The following is a 17990-nucleotide window of genomic DNA, read 5'->3' on the forward strand; positions in this document are numbered from 1 at the left end:
TTCATGAGATGCACAATCTCCATGTTTGAGGCTGGTAGTGGTGTCCTCCCCGCTATCAACATGGGCTGGGGGATGAAGGGATTGAGAGCAGCCCTGTGGAGAAGGACTTGGGGGTCCTGATGGATGAAAAGCTGGACATGACCTGGCAATGTGCGCTGGCAGCCCAGAAGGCTAACCGTATCCTGGGCTGCATCAAAAAAGGGTGGCCAGCAGGTGGAGGGATGTGATTCTGTCCCTCCGCCCTGGTGAGACCTCACCTGGAATCCTGCATCCAGCTCTGGAGCCCCAGCACAAGAAGGACGTGGAGCTGTTGGAGCAGGTCCATAGGAGAGCCGCAAAGACGATCCGAGGGCTGCAGCACCTCTCCTGGGAGGACAGGCTGAGAGAGTTGGGGCTGTTCAGCCTGGAGAAGAGAAGGCTGCAGGGAGACCTGATTGCAGCCTTTTGTTACCTGAAGGGGGCCTATAGGAAAGATGTGGAGAATGTTTACAGCAGGGCTCGTAGTGATAGGACAAGGAGCAATGGTTTTAAACTAAGCGAGGGTAGATTTAGACTAGATATAAGGAAGAAATGTTTTATGAGAAGGGTGGTGAAACACTGGAACAGGTTTCCCAGACAGGTAGTGGACGCCCCATCCCTGGAAACATTCAAGGTTGGGTTGGATGGGGCTCTGAGCAAGCTTGTCTAGCTGAAGATGTCCCTGCTCATTGCAGGAGTTTGGACTTGATGAGCTTTAAAGGTTCCTTCCAACGCAAAAGGTTCTACGATTGTGTGATATCTAAGAACTCCTTGTCGCTGTCCAAGAAATTGCTAAGAGTGAAATCACTAGGCTCTTCCAGCAACCCCTTCAAAAAGTTAGAAATAGAATACAATAGAATAATTCCAGCTGGAAAGGAAGCTAAAACAATCATCTAATCCGGCTGCCTGACCGCTGCAGGGCTGACCAAAGGTTAAAGCCTATTGCTAAGGTCAATGGAGAACGCAGCACCAGGAAGAGGGTGAGGAAGCAGCACTGGTGACATCGTTAATAACAGCGAGACGCTTTCTGTAGTTTTCCTCCATTGATTTTCTTTGCTATATCTAGACTAGGGAGAGCCTGGAGATGGACTTGCGGGCCAGCACGCGCCCCAGCTGCTGGCCCCGCTCTGGTTTTGGCAGCCCCTGGGCCTGGCTCTATTGGTGCCGGTGGGGTGGCCTCTTGTGGGGCTGGGAGGAGTCCTGGAAGCTGCTGCTGGCCCTCCTCTTCGGGGCTCGCCATGGCCCCGCAGGGCAGCAGTCCCTGCCCTGGCTGGGAGAGGAGGGCCCTGCCACGGCCTCCCCCGGCCCCTGGTGCGGCCCCTCCTGCTCCCCGTGAGTGGGAACAGGGGCGTTCGGGGGGCTGCTGGGACCCCCGCCAAGAGCAGCGGTGGAAGTGCTGGGGCGCTCCTCTGCGTGGGCTGCTGCTGGGCTGTCGAAGGGGGCCGGGCTGGGGGCAGGAGACCCGCTTCGGGAGGCAGCAGGACGAGGGGCCGCCGCGGGGCTGCCCTCCCGCCCCTCGGCAGCGTGGCGATCCTCCAGGCCCAGCAGACGGTGGGCCTCCCGGCTGCAGTGCTGTACGGCGACATCGAGGAGCTGCTGGACGAACGCCGTCGCACGATGCTGCAGGCGGACCTCCAGCACCTGAACCAGGAGCTCTTCATCCAGCCCGAAGCAGCCCAGCATAGATGTGACGAGGCCTTCCACGGTGTCTACCCGCCAATGACGGTTGCCAAAGATCACTCGCAGCTCCTGACGCACCCAGGGCAGGAGGAGCTCGAGGAGAACTGGGTGGTCCCGGAAAAGGGCTGCCCAGGTGCGTGGCTCGAGACCGCCCTGAGGAGCCCTGCGCAGCCGGTGCTCTGCAGCATCTGGTTCAGTTGCTGCAGGACTGTGGGCGGATGGATGGCCGCGAGCTCCTCCTGCCTGGTGGACGACGAGGACGGATGCCGCAGGTGGTGTGATCACGTGCTCCTCAAAGTCGTCGTCCGCCCGCACCGAGTGCACGATGGATTGCACTCTCCTCTTGCAGAGGGGGCACTCGAGCTTTTTCTCAGCCCACTGCAGGATGCACCGGTAACAGAAGCAGTGGAGGCACGGCATCACATAGGCGGCATTGTCCCAGCTATCCAGGCACACTGGGCAGCGGTCCTCCACCTCCGTGGCCACGCTCTCCACCTGCTGCGGTGGGCTGGGGGGAGCTGGAGATGACCAAATGCTCCCTCCCATGGGCGACGGGTGCTGGAACAGCCGGTGTCACGCTGGAAGAGAGGCCACGGTCACTGGCTGGCCTGGGGAGGGGTGGAAGAAATGCCCAGGTCCTTCAAGAAGGAAACCCTCCCAGCTGCCCAGGGTGAGGTTTCTCCCCCAGCTCACCTCTGCTGCTGCGAGTGCGGCTCCTGGGTGCCCCGGCTGCCTGAAGCTGGCAGGGCCGGGGATAATCCTTGAGGGGCTCCGGGGTCAGGCGTGGACAGCTGAGCAGGACAGCTCTCCGAGCAGGACACCAGCACCAAAGGCTTTGCTCAACACTCCAGCCTCACGAACTGCTCAGCTGGAGTGCAGGCACGAGTCAGCCAGGTGGGGCTCGGTGCCCGGATACAAGCAGCGAGGGGCTCCTGGTCGCAATCCATTGCTAGGTGACATCACAGCCCATCCCTTGGTGACAACAGAACCTGTCACTTGGGGTCTCGAAGACATCAGAACCCGTCACTCGAGGACATTCCAACAGGCCACCCTGGCCCACGACGCTCGCCCCGGCATCACCGCAGCCCCAGCACATGCATCGGGGGTTACCACAATGCCACAAGCCGCTCCGTCCCCTCACCTCTTGCCCTGGGCTCGGCATTGGTGTTTCCTGCCAGGCACCGAGGCTTCAGCCATATCTTCTCAGGGCCCTGTCAGGTCGCTCTGGCCAGGGCAGACATCTCCAGGCACCTATGGCACGAGGGTTCATTGGGTAACAGCTCGTGCCTCCCTGGGGGGCTGCAGGACAAAGTCCCGCGGGTCTCCCCACAGCCCAGCACTGCTGGCCAGCCCTCGGGGCTCCCCTGATTTGTCCCATGGGGAGTCACAAGCAGCACTTGTCTTGGTCTCTTGCATTTTCTCGCATCTCTCTCCCCTAGCCAGAGGGCACAAGGGTGATCCCCTCTGCTCAGCACCCACCAGGCCTCCTCTGGGCACTATGACCCATTTGGGGTCCCGCAGACAGGCTGACAAACCATTGTCTCCACAAGCAGAGATGTAATACTGTAAAAGTCACAGTAGTGTATTTGAATTTCTCGCAGCTGCAGACCTGTCCTCAGATGAAATTATCTAATCTACATCTATTTATAGCAGCTGAGGATATTGGACATTTGGTCCAGCTGTCCAATGCTGTGTATATTCATCGATCACTTTCTCACTCACTTCTCCCCTATTTTATTCTTGTGTCACCAAATACCATCACATTTATCGGTCATTACTCATAGAAAGTAAGGAGAAAGTTTGAACTCCTTGGTCAGACTTGTTCTAGTTGCTTAACACAGGTTCTGAACCGCCCTAGAAATTATGGCAGGACTTTTCTATCTTGTGCTTTATTCTAATTTTGTTTCTTTTTTTTTCTTTCCTGGGAGGGGAGCGGGGGTGTCCTTTCACTGATTTAACAGTTTGCCTGCCTCCTGAGAACTGGATTGGACTGTGGCGGTAAACGAAACCAACTCCATTTCAGATTATCAGTCCCTTAATCAAACTGCCACCTAGCATTCAGTGCCTCCTGTTACATAGATACACCCTTGGAGGGTGACATTTTGGGGTTAACAGTGCACAGATGATGGGCTGGAGTCATCTGTAAATTAAGACATAGGACTGCACAATTATTGCAGTTGAAACGGGCCCCTAGAGGCCACTTTGTGCAGGAAACCGAAGCTTCTCCAGGCTCCGCGGGGTTTCTGAGTGACACCGTGCAAGCCGAGGTGCTTTTCTTCCAGCATGTGTTAACACCTCAAGAACCTGCTGCAGGGATCAAAAAGGGCCAAGCTGCTAACTCACTAACACAACAGCTTGCTGCTGCTGCTGCTGCTGCTGCTGCTGCCGCTGCTGCTGCTGCTGCTGCCGCCGCCCGCCGAGCTGAGCAGCCGCACGCCGCGGTCGCTGCCCAGGGCACTGCGCGGCCCCGCGGCCCCCGAGGCGACGACTGCGCTCGGCCCTGCCAGCCACCCCGGCCACACAGCAAAGCCGACGGAGACGGATTTTATCTCAGCTCCGTCCCTCGGGCAGCACAGGCCATCTTCAGCACGGCAGCCACAAGACAATGCGCAGGGAGGGCGGAACACTGCCGCCAGGCCGCCGCCCGCCCCGCCGCCGCAAGATGGCGGCTGCGCGCCGCGCACTTCCCCTTCGCTCCCGCTCGCCAGCGCTCCCGGCACGCACCGCGCGCGCCGTCGCAGTCACCCGCTCTCCCTATTGGCTGGCGGGGGGCGGCGGCGCGCGGCAGCTGCGTCCGTCCGCCCGCCGCCCCCCGCGGCGTCGGCGAGATGGCGCTGGAGGCGCGGGGGATGGAGGGCGACGTGGAGGACGGCGAGCTCTCCGGCTCGGACTCCGACATGCCCGGCGCCGGCTCCCCCGGCGGCCCGCGGCAGGTGAGGGAGGGGAGGTGGCAGGCGGCGAGGCCGGGCTCCAGCCGCAGCCGCGCACCGAGAGGGCCGCGGGGGCCCCGTCGCCGCCCGCAGGGCCCCGCTGGCGGCCGGAGGGCCCGGTGGGGAGCGATGGCGGCCGAGTCGGGGCGGTGCGCGGCGCCTGCGGGAGCGGGTCCCGGCGAGGGCCGGGCGGCCGGGCCGGGGGGCCCTTCCCCGGCGGTGGCTCCGTGCCCCGGGCCCGGCTTGTTCCTCCGGTGCGCGTTCGCCTGGCAAGGCCGCGGGCGGGGCGGGGCGGGGGAGGCTTTTGTTGCCGCCGGGCCCTGGGCTTGGTGCGCGGATGGGAGCGCTCGCCGGTGCCGCGCGCGGCCGTGGGAGGGAGCCCTTGTGGGAGCGAGGGAAGGCGGCAGGTGGCGACGGCCGCTTCCCCGCTGCTTCCAGCGGCTCGGGGCCCGCGCGCTGCCGTGGAGGGGTGGTTCGGTTCCCGCTGGCGTGCGGGGCGCGGTGTGCGAGGCCTTTGCGGCGCGGGGTGGGTAGGAAAAGGTTTCGAAATGAGGTGGTTCAGTGTATGGCGCTGTAGGTGTGAGGATTTGTGGGGTTTTTTAGTTATTTTGATTTATCTGCAATATAGTTCTGGGATGTGTAGGACAAAATAAATTACGGCAGACATGGGAGGTTTTTTTCGTAATTCATGGAGTTGTTAATGTTTAGCATTATGGAGTACATTTTAAATTAAAAATTTGTACTTCATAATGCAGTAAAATAAGTTGAAGATTTCCGTTTTCTGTTTGCTAATAGGAGGAAGAAAAAATGGTGCCATAACCATTGGTGGTGAAAGCAGTGAGGTTAAAGAAAGGATTCTTATTTCACTTGAAACTGAAGGAAGAGATCTTATTTTTAAAGGTCACAGGATAACACAACGTAACGATAGCAAATTAGTGGGGGAAAAGCTGGAATTATGAGTATAGAAAATGCTTACCGCAGATCAGCACAGACAGCATGGCCAAAAGTTTCCAGCAATTGGGAGGGAGAATTCTGGGTTAGGTTACCCGTGGTGCTTTTGTAGATTATGTACAACTGAGCAGGTTTGGCTTTCATGTTTTAGTTTATCTGTCAGGTGCATGGGAAACAGTATTTCTTGAATATTTTTATATCAGTGGGACTTTTTTTTGTAAGACATGTTGAAGCCTTTAGGGTTTTTGTCCTAATTAATGAGAAGCCATAGTAAGTCTGTGATGTCTTCTGGGTTTAAAGCTGCTCATGCGCTGTCCCGATTGAACCAGAATCACAATACACTGTTAGCTTTTCAAAGTTTGAGCTGCATCCAAGTTTTGTGCCTTTGGTTTTTGGGGTTTTTCATCATTTTTTTTTCTCAGTTGAGTCTCTGGGAACACTACTGTGGTTGCAAACCACTAGTCTTGACCCCTTTTAGACTCTGGAGAGAATATTAGTTTCTGTGCTGTTAGAAAAACCTCCTGGTAAGTTGCCATGGTGTTTTGTTTTTTTTTAATCTTTCTTAGAACTGCTGTGCATGTTGTGTCTTTGTCCGATTTGGGAATTTTAATAGCTTTTCTGGTCTGGTAATAATGGTAATTTCATTCAGCAAAGGTTGTGTTAAGTATATTAGGGACTCATGTCACTATGTGTTTTCTATAGCAGCCGTGCTGCCTTTCATGTACAAGCATTCAAAATACAGAAGTTGCATAGCATGCTCCTGTCAACTGCAGTCCAAAAGATGCTCGTGGAGGACTGCCCAAACTGTCACATGAGTCCAAATTAAGTTTACTAGCTAATCAAATCTCTGGCTTAACTTCATAGCTCTTTTAGTTTACAGGAGTGATTAAATTAATGGACATTTATTTCTTCATTTCAGAAATCACATGATGGCAATGATTCCGGCAGACCATTCCAGAGCAGCATTTCATCGTGTGCACCGAGTGTTACTTACCGGACAACCAAAAGTGTGGATTCAAGTGATGAAAGCTTTTCTGAATCTGATGATGACAGCTGTTTGTGGGAACGAAAACGGCAGAAATGTTTCAACTTTCCTCCTGCTAAATCTGAGCCTTTTCAGCTTAGCCAGAACCACCAAAACCAAAATGCTCTAGGTGGCAAGAAGGTCAACAACATTTGGGGTGTGGTGCTCCAGGAGCAGAATCAGGATGCAGTGGCTACTGAACTTGGGATTCTAGGTATGGATGGTAGTATTGACAGAAGCAGGCAGTCTGAGACTTACAATTATTTGTTGGCTAAAAAGCTGATGAAGGAAGCTCAGCAAAAGGAGGCAGAGACTTTAGATAAAGAACTGGATGAATACATGCATGATGACAAGAAAACATTGCCAGTGGAAGAGGAAAATGGGCAAGGTTTTCTCAAACGGAAGCGGCCTGTGAAAGATAGACTGGGTGAAAGACAAGAAATGAAATATAAAGGAAGGTATGACATAACAGAAGAAGATTCAGAGGAAAAAGTGGCAGATGAGATTGCTTATCGGTAAGTTTAATAACGCCGTATCTTCACTTCCTTAAGTATTGGTAAACTGCTGATGGAGTAGTAGTTTTCCCCCTCTTGGGGGCAAAAAGCTTTCTTTTTTCTAAATATGTAAGATGTCTTACCAGATTACAAAAAGTGTGAGTGCCTTGTGTGTATTTCCAAAATCCTGGGATTAAAATGCAGCATAGGTCTGGTACCTTGTAGAAGCATCCAATAGTACTGTTCTATTTTTTTTTTTTTTTTTTTAAGATCCACCAAATAGTTTGTTATTTGAGAACAGTGGCAAGGAAAAACATTGTTTCTCATGATACAGATTTAGTAGTGACATTTTTAGGAAATACCCCATGAGTAAAGATGTGTGTTTGGAGTTGGACACCAGTGAACACCTGCAGTGGTCACCATGAAAATCTGGCTAAATTATAAACATTTGGAACTGTAGATGACTGGGACTGTGTACTGTTTTGGAGAACACAGCTTCTGAAATACATGTTCTTTACGTGGAACGTGCTTGTCTGAACAAAATGTTTTGCTGTTGTAGTAATGAAGGGCTGCACCAGGATTAGACACCAGAACTGAAATCAAGCTGTGCCTCTTCTCTGTTGTGAAACTGAGCTGCAGTTCTGTGCTAGTTCATGGAAGCCAGTGTTGGGGTTACCAAGCTCCAGCTGTATGCACACTTGCCACAATCCAATTCTTTTTCACAGTCCTGCTATTTAATTGTTGTACACTGAGCTGAGTCAGGAAACTTAACTGTCCAAAAGCCTGTTGCTTTTTTGAAAGAGTTAGTTTGGAGACAGATTTGTTTCCTTAACCAATTTGCTGTACAGTTTCCTTTGAGCTGGCACTGGCAGCACTGGTGGTGTGAGAGAGGGCACATGACTGCAGTTGTTCTTCGTTAGATTGACTTAAACTGCCACACAATCCTTTTTCAGTGGTTCAAGGGAAGAAAATGATGTTAAACAGGGGAAAAGCAGTTACAAGATTTACTGACCATAAGTTTGATGTTTAGGTGAAACCTGGGTTTATTGATCATTGTTGATTTCTTACATGTGATACGTAGTATTGCCAGATGTTGAAATACAGCAATTAGACCATTACTGAATTATTGATGCTGTTACCAGTTCTCAGTAGCTTCTGTTTTATGAATTTGATGAGTTTGAGTATGTCTCTTGTAATAAACTCTTCTTTGTTGCATTGAGCTTCATCAAAATAGGGCAGAAGCCTCTTTTTTTTCTAATTGTTTATAGCAGCAGTGGCACTGAATAGCATCAGTAGGATTGTGTTTATACACACCACGGCACTGTTGCTTGATCTGTGCTGTACCATCTGTGCCTGGATTCCTAACCTTTTGTTGTGGTGGCCCGCACAGTGAACTGAAATCAAAGGGGTTTTCTGACTATCTTTTGCAATTTTTTGCCCTTTATCTTGTTTTCCAGTTGCAGTGCACAGCTGCTTGTTTAAAGCATGCATACAGAAGGGTTGCGCAGGGCCAGAATGAGCACTGGGTGGGGATTTCACTGTTTAAGCTGCTGCTGCTACTAACAGAAGGTCTATTTCACCAGCTCTCTAAGAACTCCTGGTTATCTTAAAGTTCTCTGCATCTCTGAGAAACGCTTCCATCTCTTCCAATAATTCATAATTTAGAACTCAATCCTATAAATATTTAAGAAAGCATTTACGTGCTGGTGCCTGATCATTCATTGAACTCGGTGAGATTAAACACAAAGTGTAAAGTTAAGTGGGTTGGGTAATCCTTTTTGTGATTAGGACAATTGTCACTGAAATGTGAGTTTTAACATTTAATTTCAGGTAGCTTCAATCATACGGTTGAAGCTAGGCTGGCTGTTCACATCTGTGGTCAGTTACCATCTGTTATGCAGTCATTGTAATGTTTGCAACTTTATAGCATAGTAATGTCAGTTGAAGCAATTAGGCTAGACAGTCTTCAAGAAATTTAGGTGGTGGTGGTGGTCTGTTGGTCCCTGAAGTGTAAAACCACTGAGCTGTAGTGCTTGGGACTGTGCTTGGTGAGGAGCTTTGCCACTAATAAAATGAGACTTTAGCATATGAGCTCTTGCTCTGGACAAGTGGTATTGGTTTGTGGGGTAATGATGTTTTCCAGTGGGAGTGCATACTTTGGCACAGTGAATTGATGCTATGTGAGCCTCTCCCTTCATGCAGACTGACAATGAAAACTTTTGTATGAGGACATTGTTGCTAACAAAAGAACACAATTTAACTCAGTAATATTGCAATTTTTTGTTCTTGTTTACATTTTGTAGGTTGTCATAGATTAGTCAACAGAATGGTTTAATTTTTATTATGTATGTTTGTCTGAATGGCACATGATACAGGAGAACTTTAACAACTAGCTACAGACAACAGCAAGTGTATATTTAACTATAAAAGGTGCTGTACTGTTAACTGTTAAATGCATAGCAGACTTATACTTCAATTTCAGAGATTTATACAGGTCTTTAGAGTTTCTTATTTGGTTTAATCTTTCACACATCAATAGAAAATAATAATCACTCAATGCATTTTAATTGAAACACATTTGTAAAATGCATGCTTTAGAAAAAATTGCCTCAGAAGCTCAGTATTTTGAAAGCTGGTTCAAGGAGCCATTGAAACACATTTAAATGTATAGACTCTTTCGTTTTAGCACAGTTTTATCTCCCACAGAATGAATTACTCATTATGGAAGTTCCATGGTCAGTTTTACTCAAGAAATTATGCTGACAATAAATGTATCTTTTTTTTTTTCCTCTCAGGCTTTGTGAGCCAAAGAAGGATTTAATTGCCCGAGTAGTGAAAATAATTGGGAAGAGAAAAGCTATTGAGCTGCTTATGGAAACAGCTGAAGTGGAACAAAATGGTGGACTGTTCATAGTGGTAAGAAAAATGTGATATTGTGGGTTTGTGGGGACACACACCCCCGTGACTTTTTACTTGTAGAATATTTATGTAGTACAATTGCGCAGCTTTCACATTGTACAGTGTTCTCCCAGAGCCTCATGGCCTTTCCTCCCCATGAAACTTGCTTAATAAATACTAATGTAACCTTCCAGTGGGATTTGAGTAAACAGAGATGAATGTGCCTGGAAATTGCCGAACTGCTTGTATTGAGATTAGTATCTGTTTTGCAGTGATAACATTGTATCTGTTACTCTGCCCCCCCTTGGGGTCTTTTGCTGACAGACTTAAGAGTAAAGGATTCTGAAGCTTGAATAAAAGCTTGTGATGTTAGGATCTAGGTGAAGCCTCTGGCACATTGCTTCAGTAAGTCAGGTGGATGTTTGACAGCACTGACAAGTCTACTGGGTTAATCAGCGTGCCATCAGAGGTCTGCATTCCCAGTGAGCATTTCTAATTTCACATTTGAAGAGTAACTTTCAAAAGGGAATCTGTTAGCTTGATTAGAGAACCATTGGCTTGTGTTATCAGTAGATCAAAACTCAGTACTGATTTATGTTACAAATCATGGTAAAAATCCTATACTTAATGGTTAGGTTATCAATTTCTCGATATGTTTTGTGGTTATTAAATGAACCTCAGTGCAAAAGTTCAGAAACAAAAAAAGTGGGAGGAAACTAAGAAATACTTTCAGGCATTTGTTCAGAATTTACATCTGTTAAGTTCTGTCACTGGAAGTAGAGAGGAGGAAAAAAGGAGGGGGGGGAAGGCTGTCAAAAAAAAAAAAAAACAGCATAAAAAAACCACCACCTCCCCTCCTCAAAAAAAAAAACCACATCATCTTTCTGGCTAGCAGCTTGTATTAGAAGCAGTCTACTGTCTTGAATGATTGAAGTACTTGTTAACAAGTGTTTACCAAGGAGATGAAAGGACACAGCTCCTGGTGGCACAGATATCTTTGGCTGCAGATCAAAGTATGCTGTTTGAAAGGCAGGTCAGATTGTTTTTCTTGATTGGGACTGTGCACTGACAGAATTATGAAAGTATGTATGTGGTGTCTGTGGTTTCAAGAACATACTTAAAAATTGACCTTTTCTGTTCTTGAAACTATTGGGTTGTGTTTTACTTTGTTATTTAGCAGAGGATTATCACATTTAATACAGTATTAGAGCACTGGAGCAACAGTTCAACTGTATATACTATGAATGGTAATTGAGTAGTAGTATGATAATTAGTGCTTATAATTTGCAGAGGTTTCACAACTGAGTTCATTTGTGCTTCAGTATGGCACGTGGCACCACTGCTGTTACACTGAAAACTGTTGAAGCATGGAACTAACATGTTGTGGGGAGAAACTTTAAAGTACATGTTGTTTTTCATATGCCTCACGCAGAAATGCAGAATCCTGCAGTTAGGCAGATAAGTTGTAGAATTGCTGAGCATGATTGAAAAAAACCAATATCTACGTGATTTTATGAAATAAATTTTTGACATTTTACTGGGTTTAAGAGTTAGGAATGTTATGAATATTTAACATGGTATATACATTATTGCAGATAGTTGTGAGGGTAGTTACAATACTATTCACATTTTGTTTCTTCACTACCAAAATCAGATTTACTGTATAGTTGAACAGTTTGGTGTTATGTTCTGTGGCAAATTTTTTGTAACCTCATAGTTTACTTGTCCAAAAGTAGCAAGCTGTTTTTTGACCTGCTTATCTGTAGTTCAATCACAAATAAAACACAGGGTTATTTTTATGTAATACCTAACACAGCAGAACTTAATTTTTTTTATTCCATCTCAGTACAAAGCTTTGTCTTAGATGCAATTTTAATATCAACACTTACGTATTAAGCTTGCTATTAGTAATTTACTCTTTCCCTGTTAAGAATGGCACTAGGAGAAGAACACCAGGGGGCGTTTATTTAAACCTGCTGAAGAACACTCCTAGCATCAAAGAAGAACAAATCAAGGTAAAATTGTCAAGACTGCAAATGATTGTCCAAAGTAAATTCTGTTTTTTTTCTACTAGAAATGTTATGATTGAATCTTTCATAACTTCTAGTGAGTTTAACTCCATATTCCAAAGAAACCAGCTTTTCACACTCAAAGTACAAGCAAAAAAAAACCCAAAAAACAAAAAAACAACAACAACAAAATTGATGACTTGCCATTCACACTAGGCAGAAAGAACACCTTTTACGTATTGCCAGTCACAGAATCCTGTTGAGGATGATGAGACTATAGAGTCTGAAGAGATAAACATTGGATTTTTCTTAATTTATGTATACGTTAACAGCAATGTTATGTACAGTTGTATTTCTCCCTTTGGAGCTCTGCGTAGTTGTGCGTGGATTGAATGGTGTTCTCTTAATAGAATATATTTATCCCAAATAGCTACAGCTGTAGCTTTGGGCAGTATTTCCTATTAAGTCAGCTACTGGTCTGTCCCTAGTCTGAATTGCTCAGTGGCCTCATCTGTGGTGCCCACCAATTTAGTTTTGTCACCTTGTAAATATCACTGCCTTTCCTATTAACATAGGAAATAGGCTGAGATGGTATCTTCTTCATTCAATTAGAACAACTTTGTTATTTTTATGATATTTGCCACTTTAATAAAGTTTTTGTTAAAAGAAAGACTCATTTATTTTCCTTGTAGGTGGCTCCAGCTCACTCTGTAAACCATCATAGCATCTTGTACTGGAAATTGAGAAACAAATCAACATAAATTGTGATTGTCTGTTTTATGTATTTTAAAAAAAACCTTTCATAGCTTACACTGGTCACAAGAAGTTGTAAGTTTCATTACTTTACCCCATTACAACAACAACAACAAAAAATGCGCTTCTACCTGTCTTCCAAAAAATTACTCCTCTGCCACTGTTCCATACCCTTGTAATTGCGTGTCTCGTGCTTCTTTTGCTGCTACTGGCAAGTGTGTAGTGAGGCAGCAGTTCTCACTCAACAAACTTGATCGGTGGTACGAGACATCATTTGCCATACAAACCTGTGGGAAAGTGTGTGCAATCCTGTCATCATGGAGGTTGACATGTACACAGCTCTCAGATTTGCATATCCTTAGCACTTGACTTGCAGCTTTTGGGGAGGAAAAAAGCATTGTTTTCTGTATGCAATTTATGTTTTTTAAAAAATAAGCAGGGAAAGAAAGGCATGTAGCAGCATTTAGCTCTGCTACATGATACTCTCCCTTGAAATATGGAGGAAACTTGTAACAGTCATATTTTGTAGAAGATAAGATATTAATGGGGTTCACAAACATTTGACAGTAAAGATCATGAGACATGGACTCAAATTTCAGTTGTGGAGAAATGTCGAGTTGTCATAGAACATTTGGTCATATTTTCTCTATAGGTCTCTCTGTATGGCAGCACGACCCTCTGGTCTACCACCCATTCCTCCTAGTTTTGTGTCATCGGCAAACTTGAAATGAAAACTTAGTGATACTTCTTTACATACACTTTGAGATTGCTGAGAAATTATGTAATAAAATTGTTTATGGGACATTTTCCTTGAGTGCAGTCTGTCCTTACACTTCTGTGATCAATAATACGTATATTAATTAAATATTATTGAACGGTATTTGTAACAGAAAATTTTTTTACTTCTTTGTTTTCTTTGGGAAACACTAGTAAAATGAATATGCCAAATTTTTTTTGTGTTCTTTCAAGGAAATATTCTATCTGGAAAACCAAAAGGAGTACGAAAACAAAAAAGCTGCTAAGAAGAGGAGAATACAAGTTCTAGGAAAGAAGATGAAAAAAGCTATTAAAGGGCTTAACCTGCAAGAATATGATGATGCATCTCGTGAGACTTTTGCTAGTGATACAAATGAGGCTCTGGCTTCCCTGGATGATCTGCAGGAGGGGCATCATGAAGCAAAGATGGAACCTGAAGATACTATTGAAATTGATAATGCACATGATTTGGAGATCTTGTAGTTGCTAATGTTCTTCATAACAAAGTCTCTAAACATATTTAATGAGCCTTTCTTATAATCCCATGGCTTCTCGTTTTCATAAGCTGCAGAAACATGGGAAATACTTGATGCTGAAGAACATGACATAATTCTTGACTAAATTTAACAGCATGAAAGATGTTAATTGTCCTGTTATTTGTTTGCCGAGTCCTCAAAAACAGTTAGGATTTTTCTAGATAAGAGCTCTGTGTCACTGTGTTTGTTCCTTGACTTTTTTTAGCTACTTGTTAGGTTTAGGAATTAAGGCTATGTTTTAGCCAAATACATCATATTTAATTTGGTGAAGCTAACAAAATCATCAAGTGAGCGATGCTCCTCATTACAGTAGAAGAGGAAAAACAGTATAAAGTTAGTCTTGATATGAAAGATCATGTCATACTATGGTAGCGTGTTGACAAGGCTAGCAGTGTTTATAGGATTAAGACCTCTAAAACCAGATTGGTGTTTGAAATAGACTTAATAGTCGATGACATTTGAATAACAAATTTGTAAATAAGCACTGTTGAGCAATGTACATTTTAAATTTCTGCAGCAGTTTAATCCTTTGTATTATATTAGTGGCTTGAGTTTCCTGCCTGTTCTGTCTAGACTTTCCATCATTAGACACACACACAACTTAACACAGATCTTTTTGTTTCAAAACAAATAGAATGAATGCTTTCTGAGTAGTGAGATTTTACTAATCTGTGTTCCCCTCAAGGGTCTGTACACTCTACATGCAGATACAAACCCTTTACCCTGCAGTTCTTGTTTCCATGCTTCTCCTCACGTGTGCGGTAGGGTAAAGTAATGTGCGATTTGCAGAAGTTCTGAAGTTTTTATATGCTGACTCTTAAGAAAACAATAGTATGGAAAAGGTGATTTTTTTTTTTTTTTTTTACTTGATGCAGAAGACTTGTGTAGTTTTTAAGGTCAATTGAAGACAACTTTTATGTTGAATGTTTTTTTTGCTGTAAATGAAGAACATGTACAACACTGATATGTATGATGTCTAAAATACTTTCACTAAGAAGTTAGATTTCCTGTGACTAGACACTATTTTCACTTTCAAATCCAACAACAAACTTCTGCATGTAAATTTTGTGCCTGGAGTCCTTGGATTTCAGAAGCAAAGCTTATCACTAAAACACATAAAGAAGTTACAATATTGAGCAATTCAGTACTGTCAAAAGCTGGTGTTTAAAGGAGTATAATACTTGAAGAAAGAGCACATTCCATTATATTCTTTAGTAAATTGAATTAGAGTTTTGACTTTTCTGCGTTTTTCTGTTCATGTGCCAGAGCTCCCTATTCTTAAGAAGTTTTTCATCAAATGTGAAGCATACCTTTGCTGGTAGTAGTTGCTCTTGCTAAAATAACAAAAGGTTCTGATTTGTTCATTAACTTTCCTAAGAAACCTGTGATGGTTGGAGTACTAAACTGATAACTCCTGTAAAGGAAACAGAATTTTGTACTACTTAATTATTTTGGAGCTGTAGTATTCGATCCTCCTTTTGGGAACTGCTTGGGAATGTCTTAATTTTTTGGATAGAATCAGCAAATTTTAGTGGTGGTTTGAGTAGATTTTTTTTTTATTGTTACATAATTTGCTGCTAATAAGCACTGTGTATTTTTTAAATGTTAATATTTTTATTATTGATTTCGCAGTTAAAGGGTACTGAAACAGTGTGTAAAGTCTTCTCTAACAACAGATGATATCATGCTCATTCCTTCCTTCCAGTATCTTAACTGGCCTTTGCTTATCTTCTTTTTTTCCGTCTTTTCTATTTTCTTTGGCTTTCATTAGAGTCTTTTCAAAAGGAATCCTGTTCAAAATGATGAGCAACTAGTCTTCACAGTCAAACACCAGTGATTTCTTTTTCTTTACCTTTGGTATCAAAAAGATGGCATTAAGCAGCGCTGTTTTTTGTGTAGCAGTGTCGTGGCTGCAGTTGACCTTTGGTTTGTTAGTGGAGTCGTGGGGGCTGATCTTCCCCTCTCTGCAGCCTGGCACAACCTGTCCTGGCCCTCTTCTGTGGCTTGCGTTAGGCTGTGCTGGTGCATGGTGGTGGCAGCCTGGCAGTGGCCACCTTGTGAGTCAGCTTGTGGGAGTTTGGGGCCAGTGTCAGCAAACCCTGGGTTGAGCATGGGCAGTGCTGGAGCTGAGGAGCTCAGGGTTTTGGAGTCTGGTGCTGCAGTTGACGCAGTTTCCAAAGGGGCTGGTGCACATGTGCAAGGGTGAGGAAGAAAAGGCTGTGACGTTCCTGCGTATGGCTATAGATCTGGCTCTTTTTTCTGTATGTGACAGCAGTTGCTGGAAGCTGTTGTGGGAGATACAGTGGCAGTCATTTTCATCTTCATCAAACAGCTTTTCATTCCTCCCTCTTAATTTTCTTCCCCCAAAGCTAATGCAAGGGTAGGAAGCATGGGTAAGGCTAGAGGTTCTCTCCCTCAACTCCTGCATACTCAGCTTGTTTCATCTGTCCTGAGTTGATACTTGCAGAGACAGCAGCTCTGTGGTGCTTGTTGGTTGACTGCGGTGTGTTGAACGAACGGGATTGCGTGGACTGTGTTTTGTCTGGGAACAACTATGCCTGACTGTTTAGACTTTAGTACTTGATGTTTTAAAGAAAAAAATGCAAATGTAAAGGTTGGGGTTTGTGTTCTTAAGTTTCTTTCAGGGGCAGATGTGATTGAGGCATCATCTTTACTGCAAATGTAGACTGCGTACTGCCAGGACAAATATCACGCTCCATCCCCGTAAAGCCATAGCAGCGTAATAAACCATCTCTGTCATGCCTGAAGCAGACACTGAAAATGAAGCAAACATGCTCTGGTTTGAAAACACAAGTATAGTTTCGATGTTACAGATTCTTCCCCTTCCAAGTAAATAATCTCATTAAAATTTTTCTATGTCCTCCAGGATTATTCACTGCTATTTGCCAAAATTCTCAAGCGAGCATGGAATGACCCAGTGCTTATTCTGTCGCCTTGGAAAGAAGACGCAAAGAATAAATTGAATTTCAAGGTAGTGATAGTGAGATCAGAATGTGTTTTTGTAATGAATGCAGCTTAATAATTGTACCATATTCCCCAAGGTGCTGCTGGGTATCTGCAGCAACTCGTATCAAATCCAATGCCAAACACCAAACCAAGATGGCAGTGCTTTGCTATTCTCTTTGTACCACCACCATCGAGCTAGCAGGGCGTCTTATACTGAAGCTTATTACTGTCTAAAACATGTCTAAATCCTTTATTCTGTTTTTCTTTGATCGCAATTAAAAAAAAAAAGGTGTAACTGTGACTCCTTTGGTATGGTATGAGAAACAGCCAGAGGCAGATGGTTGGCACATGTGGGGTTATTCATTCTACAGGTAGGTTTGTTAAGGACTCTGTGGTTTCTGAATGATCTATGAGGAGCCAAAGAGGGAGAGGAAGGGGAAAACAGCAATAACGAGGTATAGAGGTGATGGGAAGAGTGAATGACAAGGAGATGACTACATTAATTATGACAATCGCTGTTACAGAGAGGTTGACTTCCTTGGACTTTGTCAGAATAAAGGTGTGGAGGGATAGACTGGTAATAAAAGTATGAGCTTTTCAAAATAATTTTTTTCATTCTGTCATAAGACTTTGCTATGAGAACCTTGATTACTTATCCCCTTAACTTATGCCATACTCTGCTGCTGTAGTTTTGACGCAGAAAAGTCTGCCAGAGGCACTTTTTTAAAGCTCAGTTTTATTTCAGTGCATGGAGGAAAATGGTGTTCATGGACTTACATGGTACCTCACTCCTGTTCCTAATTCTTACTGCTGGTCAGCAGCACGTCAGAGGTACAAGTCTATTTGTGAACGACAGTGGTACTTCAGTGATTCTGGCAGTATCCAGTTTGAGAGCCTTTGTATCATAGTTTGTTTGCAGGATTCAAGAACCTGGCAGAGACAATGACTGCAATTTCCTAGAACCACCTCTTGGA

At 44.8% G+C, this 17990-nt stretch overlaps 1 protein-coding gene across 2 annotated transcripts; it reads left to right on the forward strand.

The window, feature by feature from the left end:
* The first annotated feature begins 4474 nt into the window (after positions 1 to 4474).
* Positions 4475 to 17311, forward strand: LOC142361623 (phosphorylated adapter RNA export protein). 2 transcript variants are annotated; one of them, XM_075423141.1, is made up of 5 exons: positions 4475 to 4631; positions 6499 to 7118; positions 9893 to 10013; positions 11927 to 12010; positions 13727 to 17311. In XM_075423141.1, the coding sequence occupies exons 1-5, from the start codon at positions 4527 to 4529 to the stop codon at positions 13994 to 13996; spliced, it is 1200 nt and encodes a 399-aa protein (XP_075279256.1). In that variant the 5' UTR covers positions 4475 to 4526; the 3' UTR covers positions 13997 to 17311. The 2 variants fall into 2 exon arrangements, with proteins under 2 accessions (XP_075279256.1, XP_075279257.1); XM_075423142.1 differs by lacking the exon at positions 13727 to 17311 and adding an exon at positions 12697 to 13666.
* Positions 17312 to 17990: the final 679 nt, after the last annotated feature.

The sequence above is a fragment of the Opisthocomus hoazin genome, chromosome 6 (genome assembly GCF_030867145.1).
Source record: "Opisthocomus hoazin isolate bOpiHoa1 chromosome 6, bOpiHoa1.hap1, whole genome shotgun sequence".
Lineage (NCBI taxonomy): Eukaryota > Metazoa > Chordata > Aves > Opisthocomiformes > Opisthocomidae > Opisthocomus > Opisthocomus hoazin.

Excerpts from the sequence above, each read along its gene's own strand:
- LOC142361623 (XM_075423141.1), top strand. The coding sequence starts at position 4,527 with ATGGCGCTGGAGGCGCGGGGGATGGAGGGCGACGTGGAGGACGGCGAG. Across the intron at positions 4,632-6,498 it reads CCCCCGGCGGCCCGCGGCAG|AAATCACATGATGGCAATGA; the intron begins GTGAGGGAGGGG and ends TCTTCATTTCAG. Across the intron at positions 10,014-11,926 it reads ATGGTGGACTGTTCATAGTG|AATGGCACTAGGAGAAGAAC; the intron begins GTAAGAAAAATG and ends TTCCCTGTTAAG.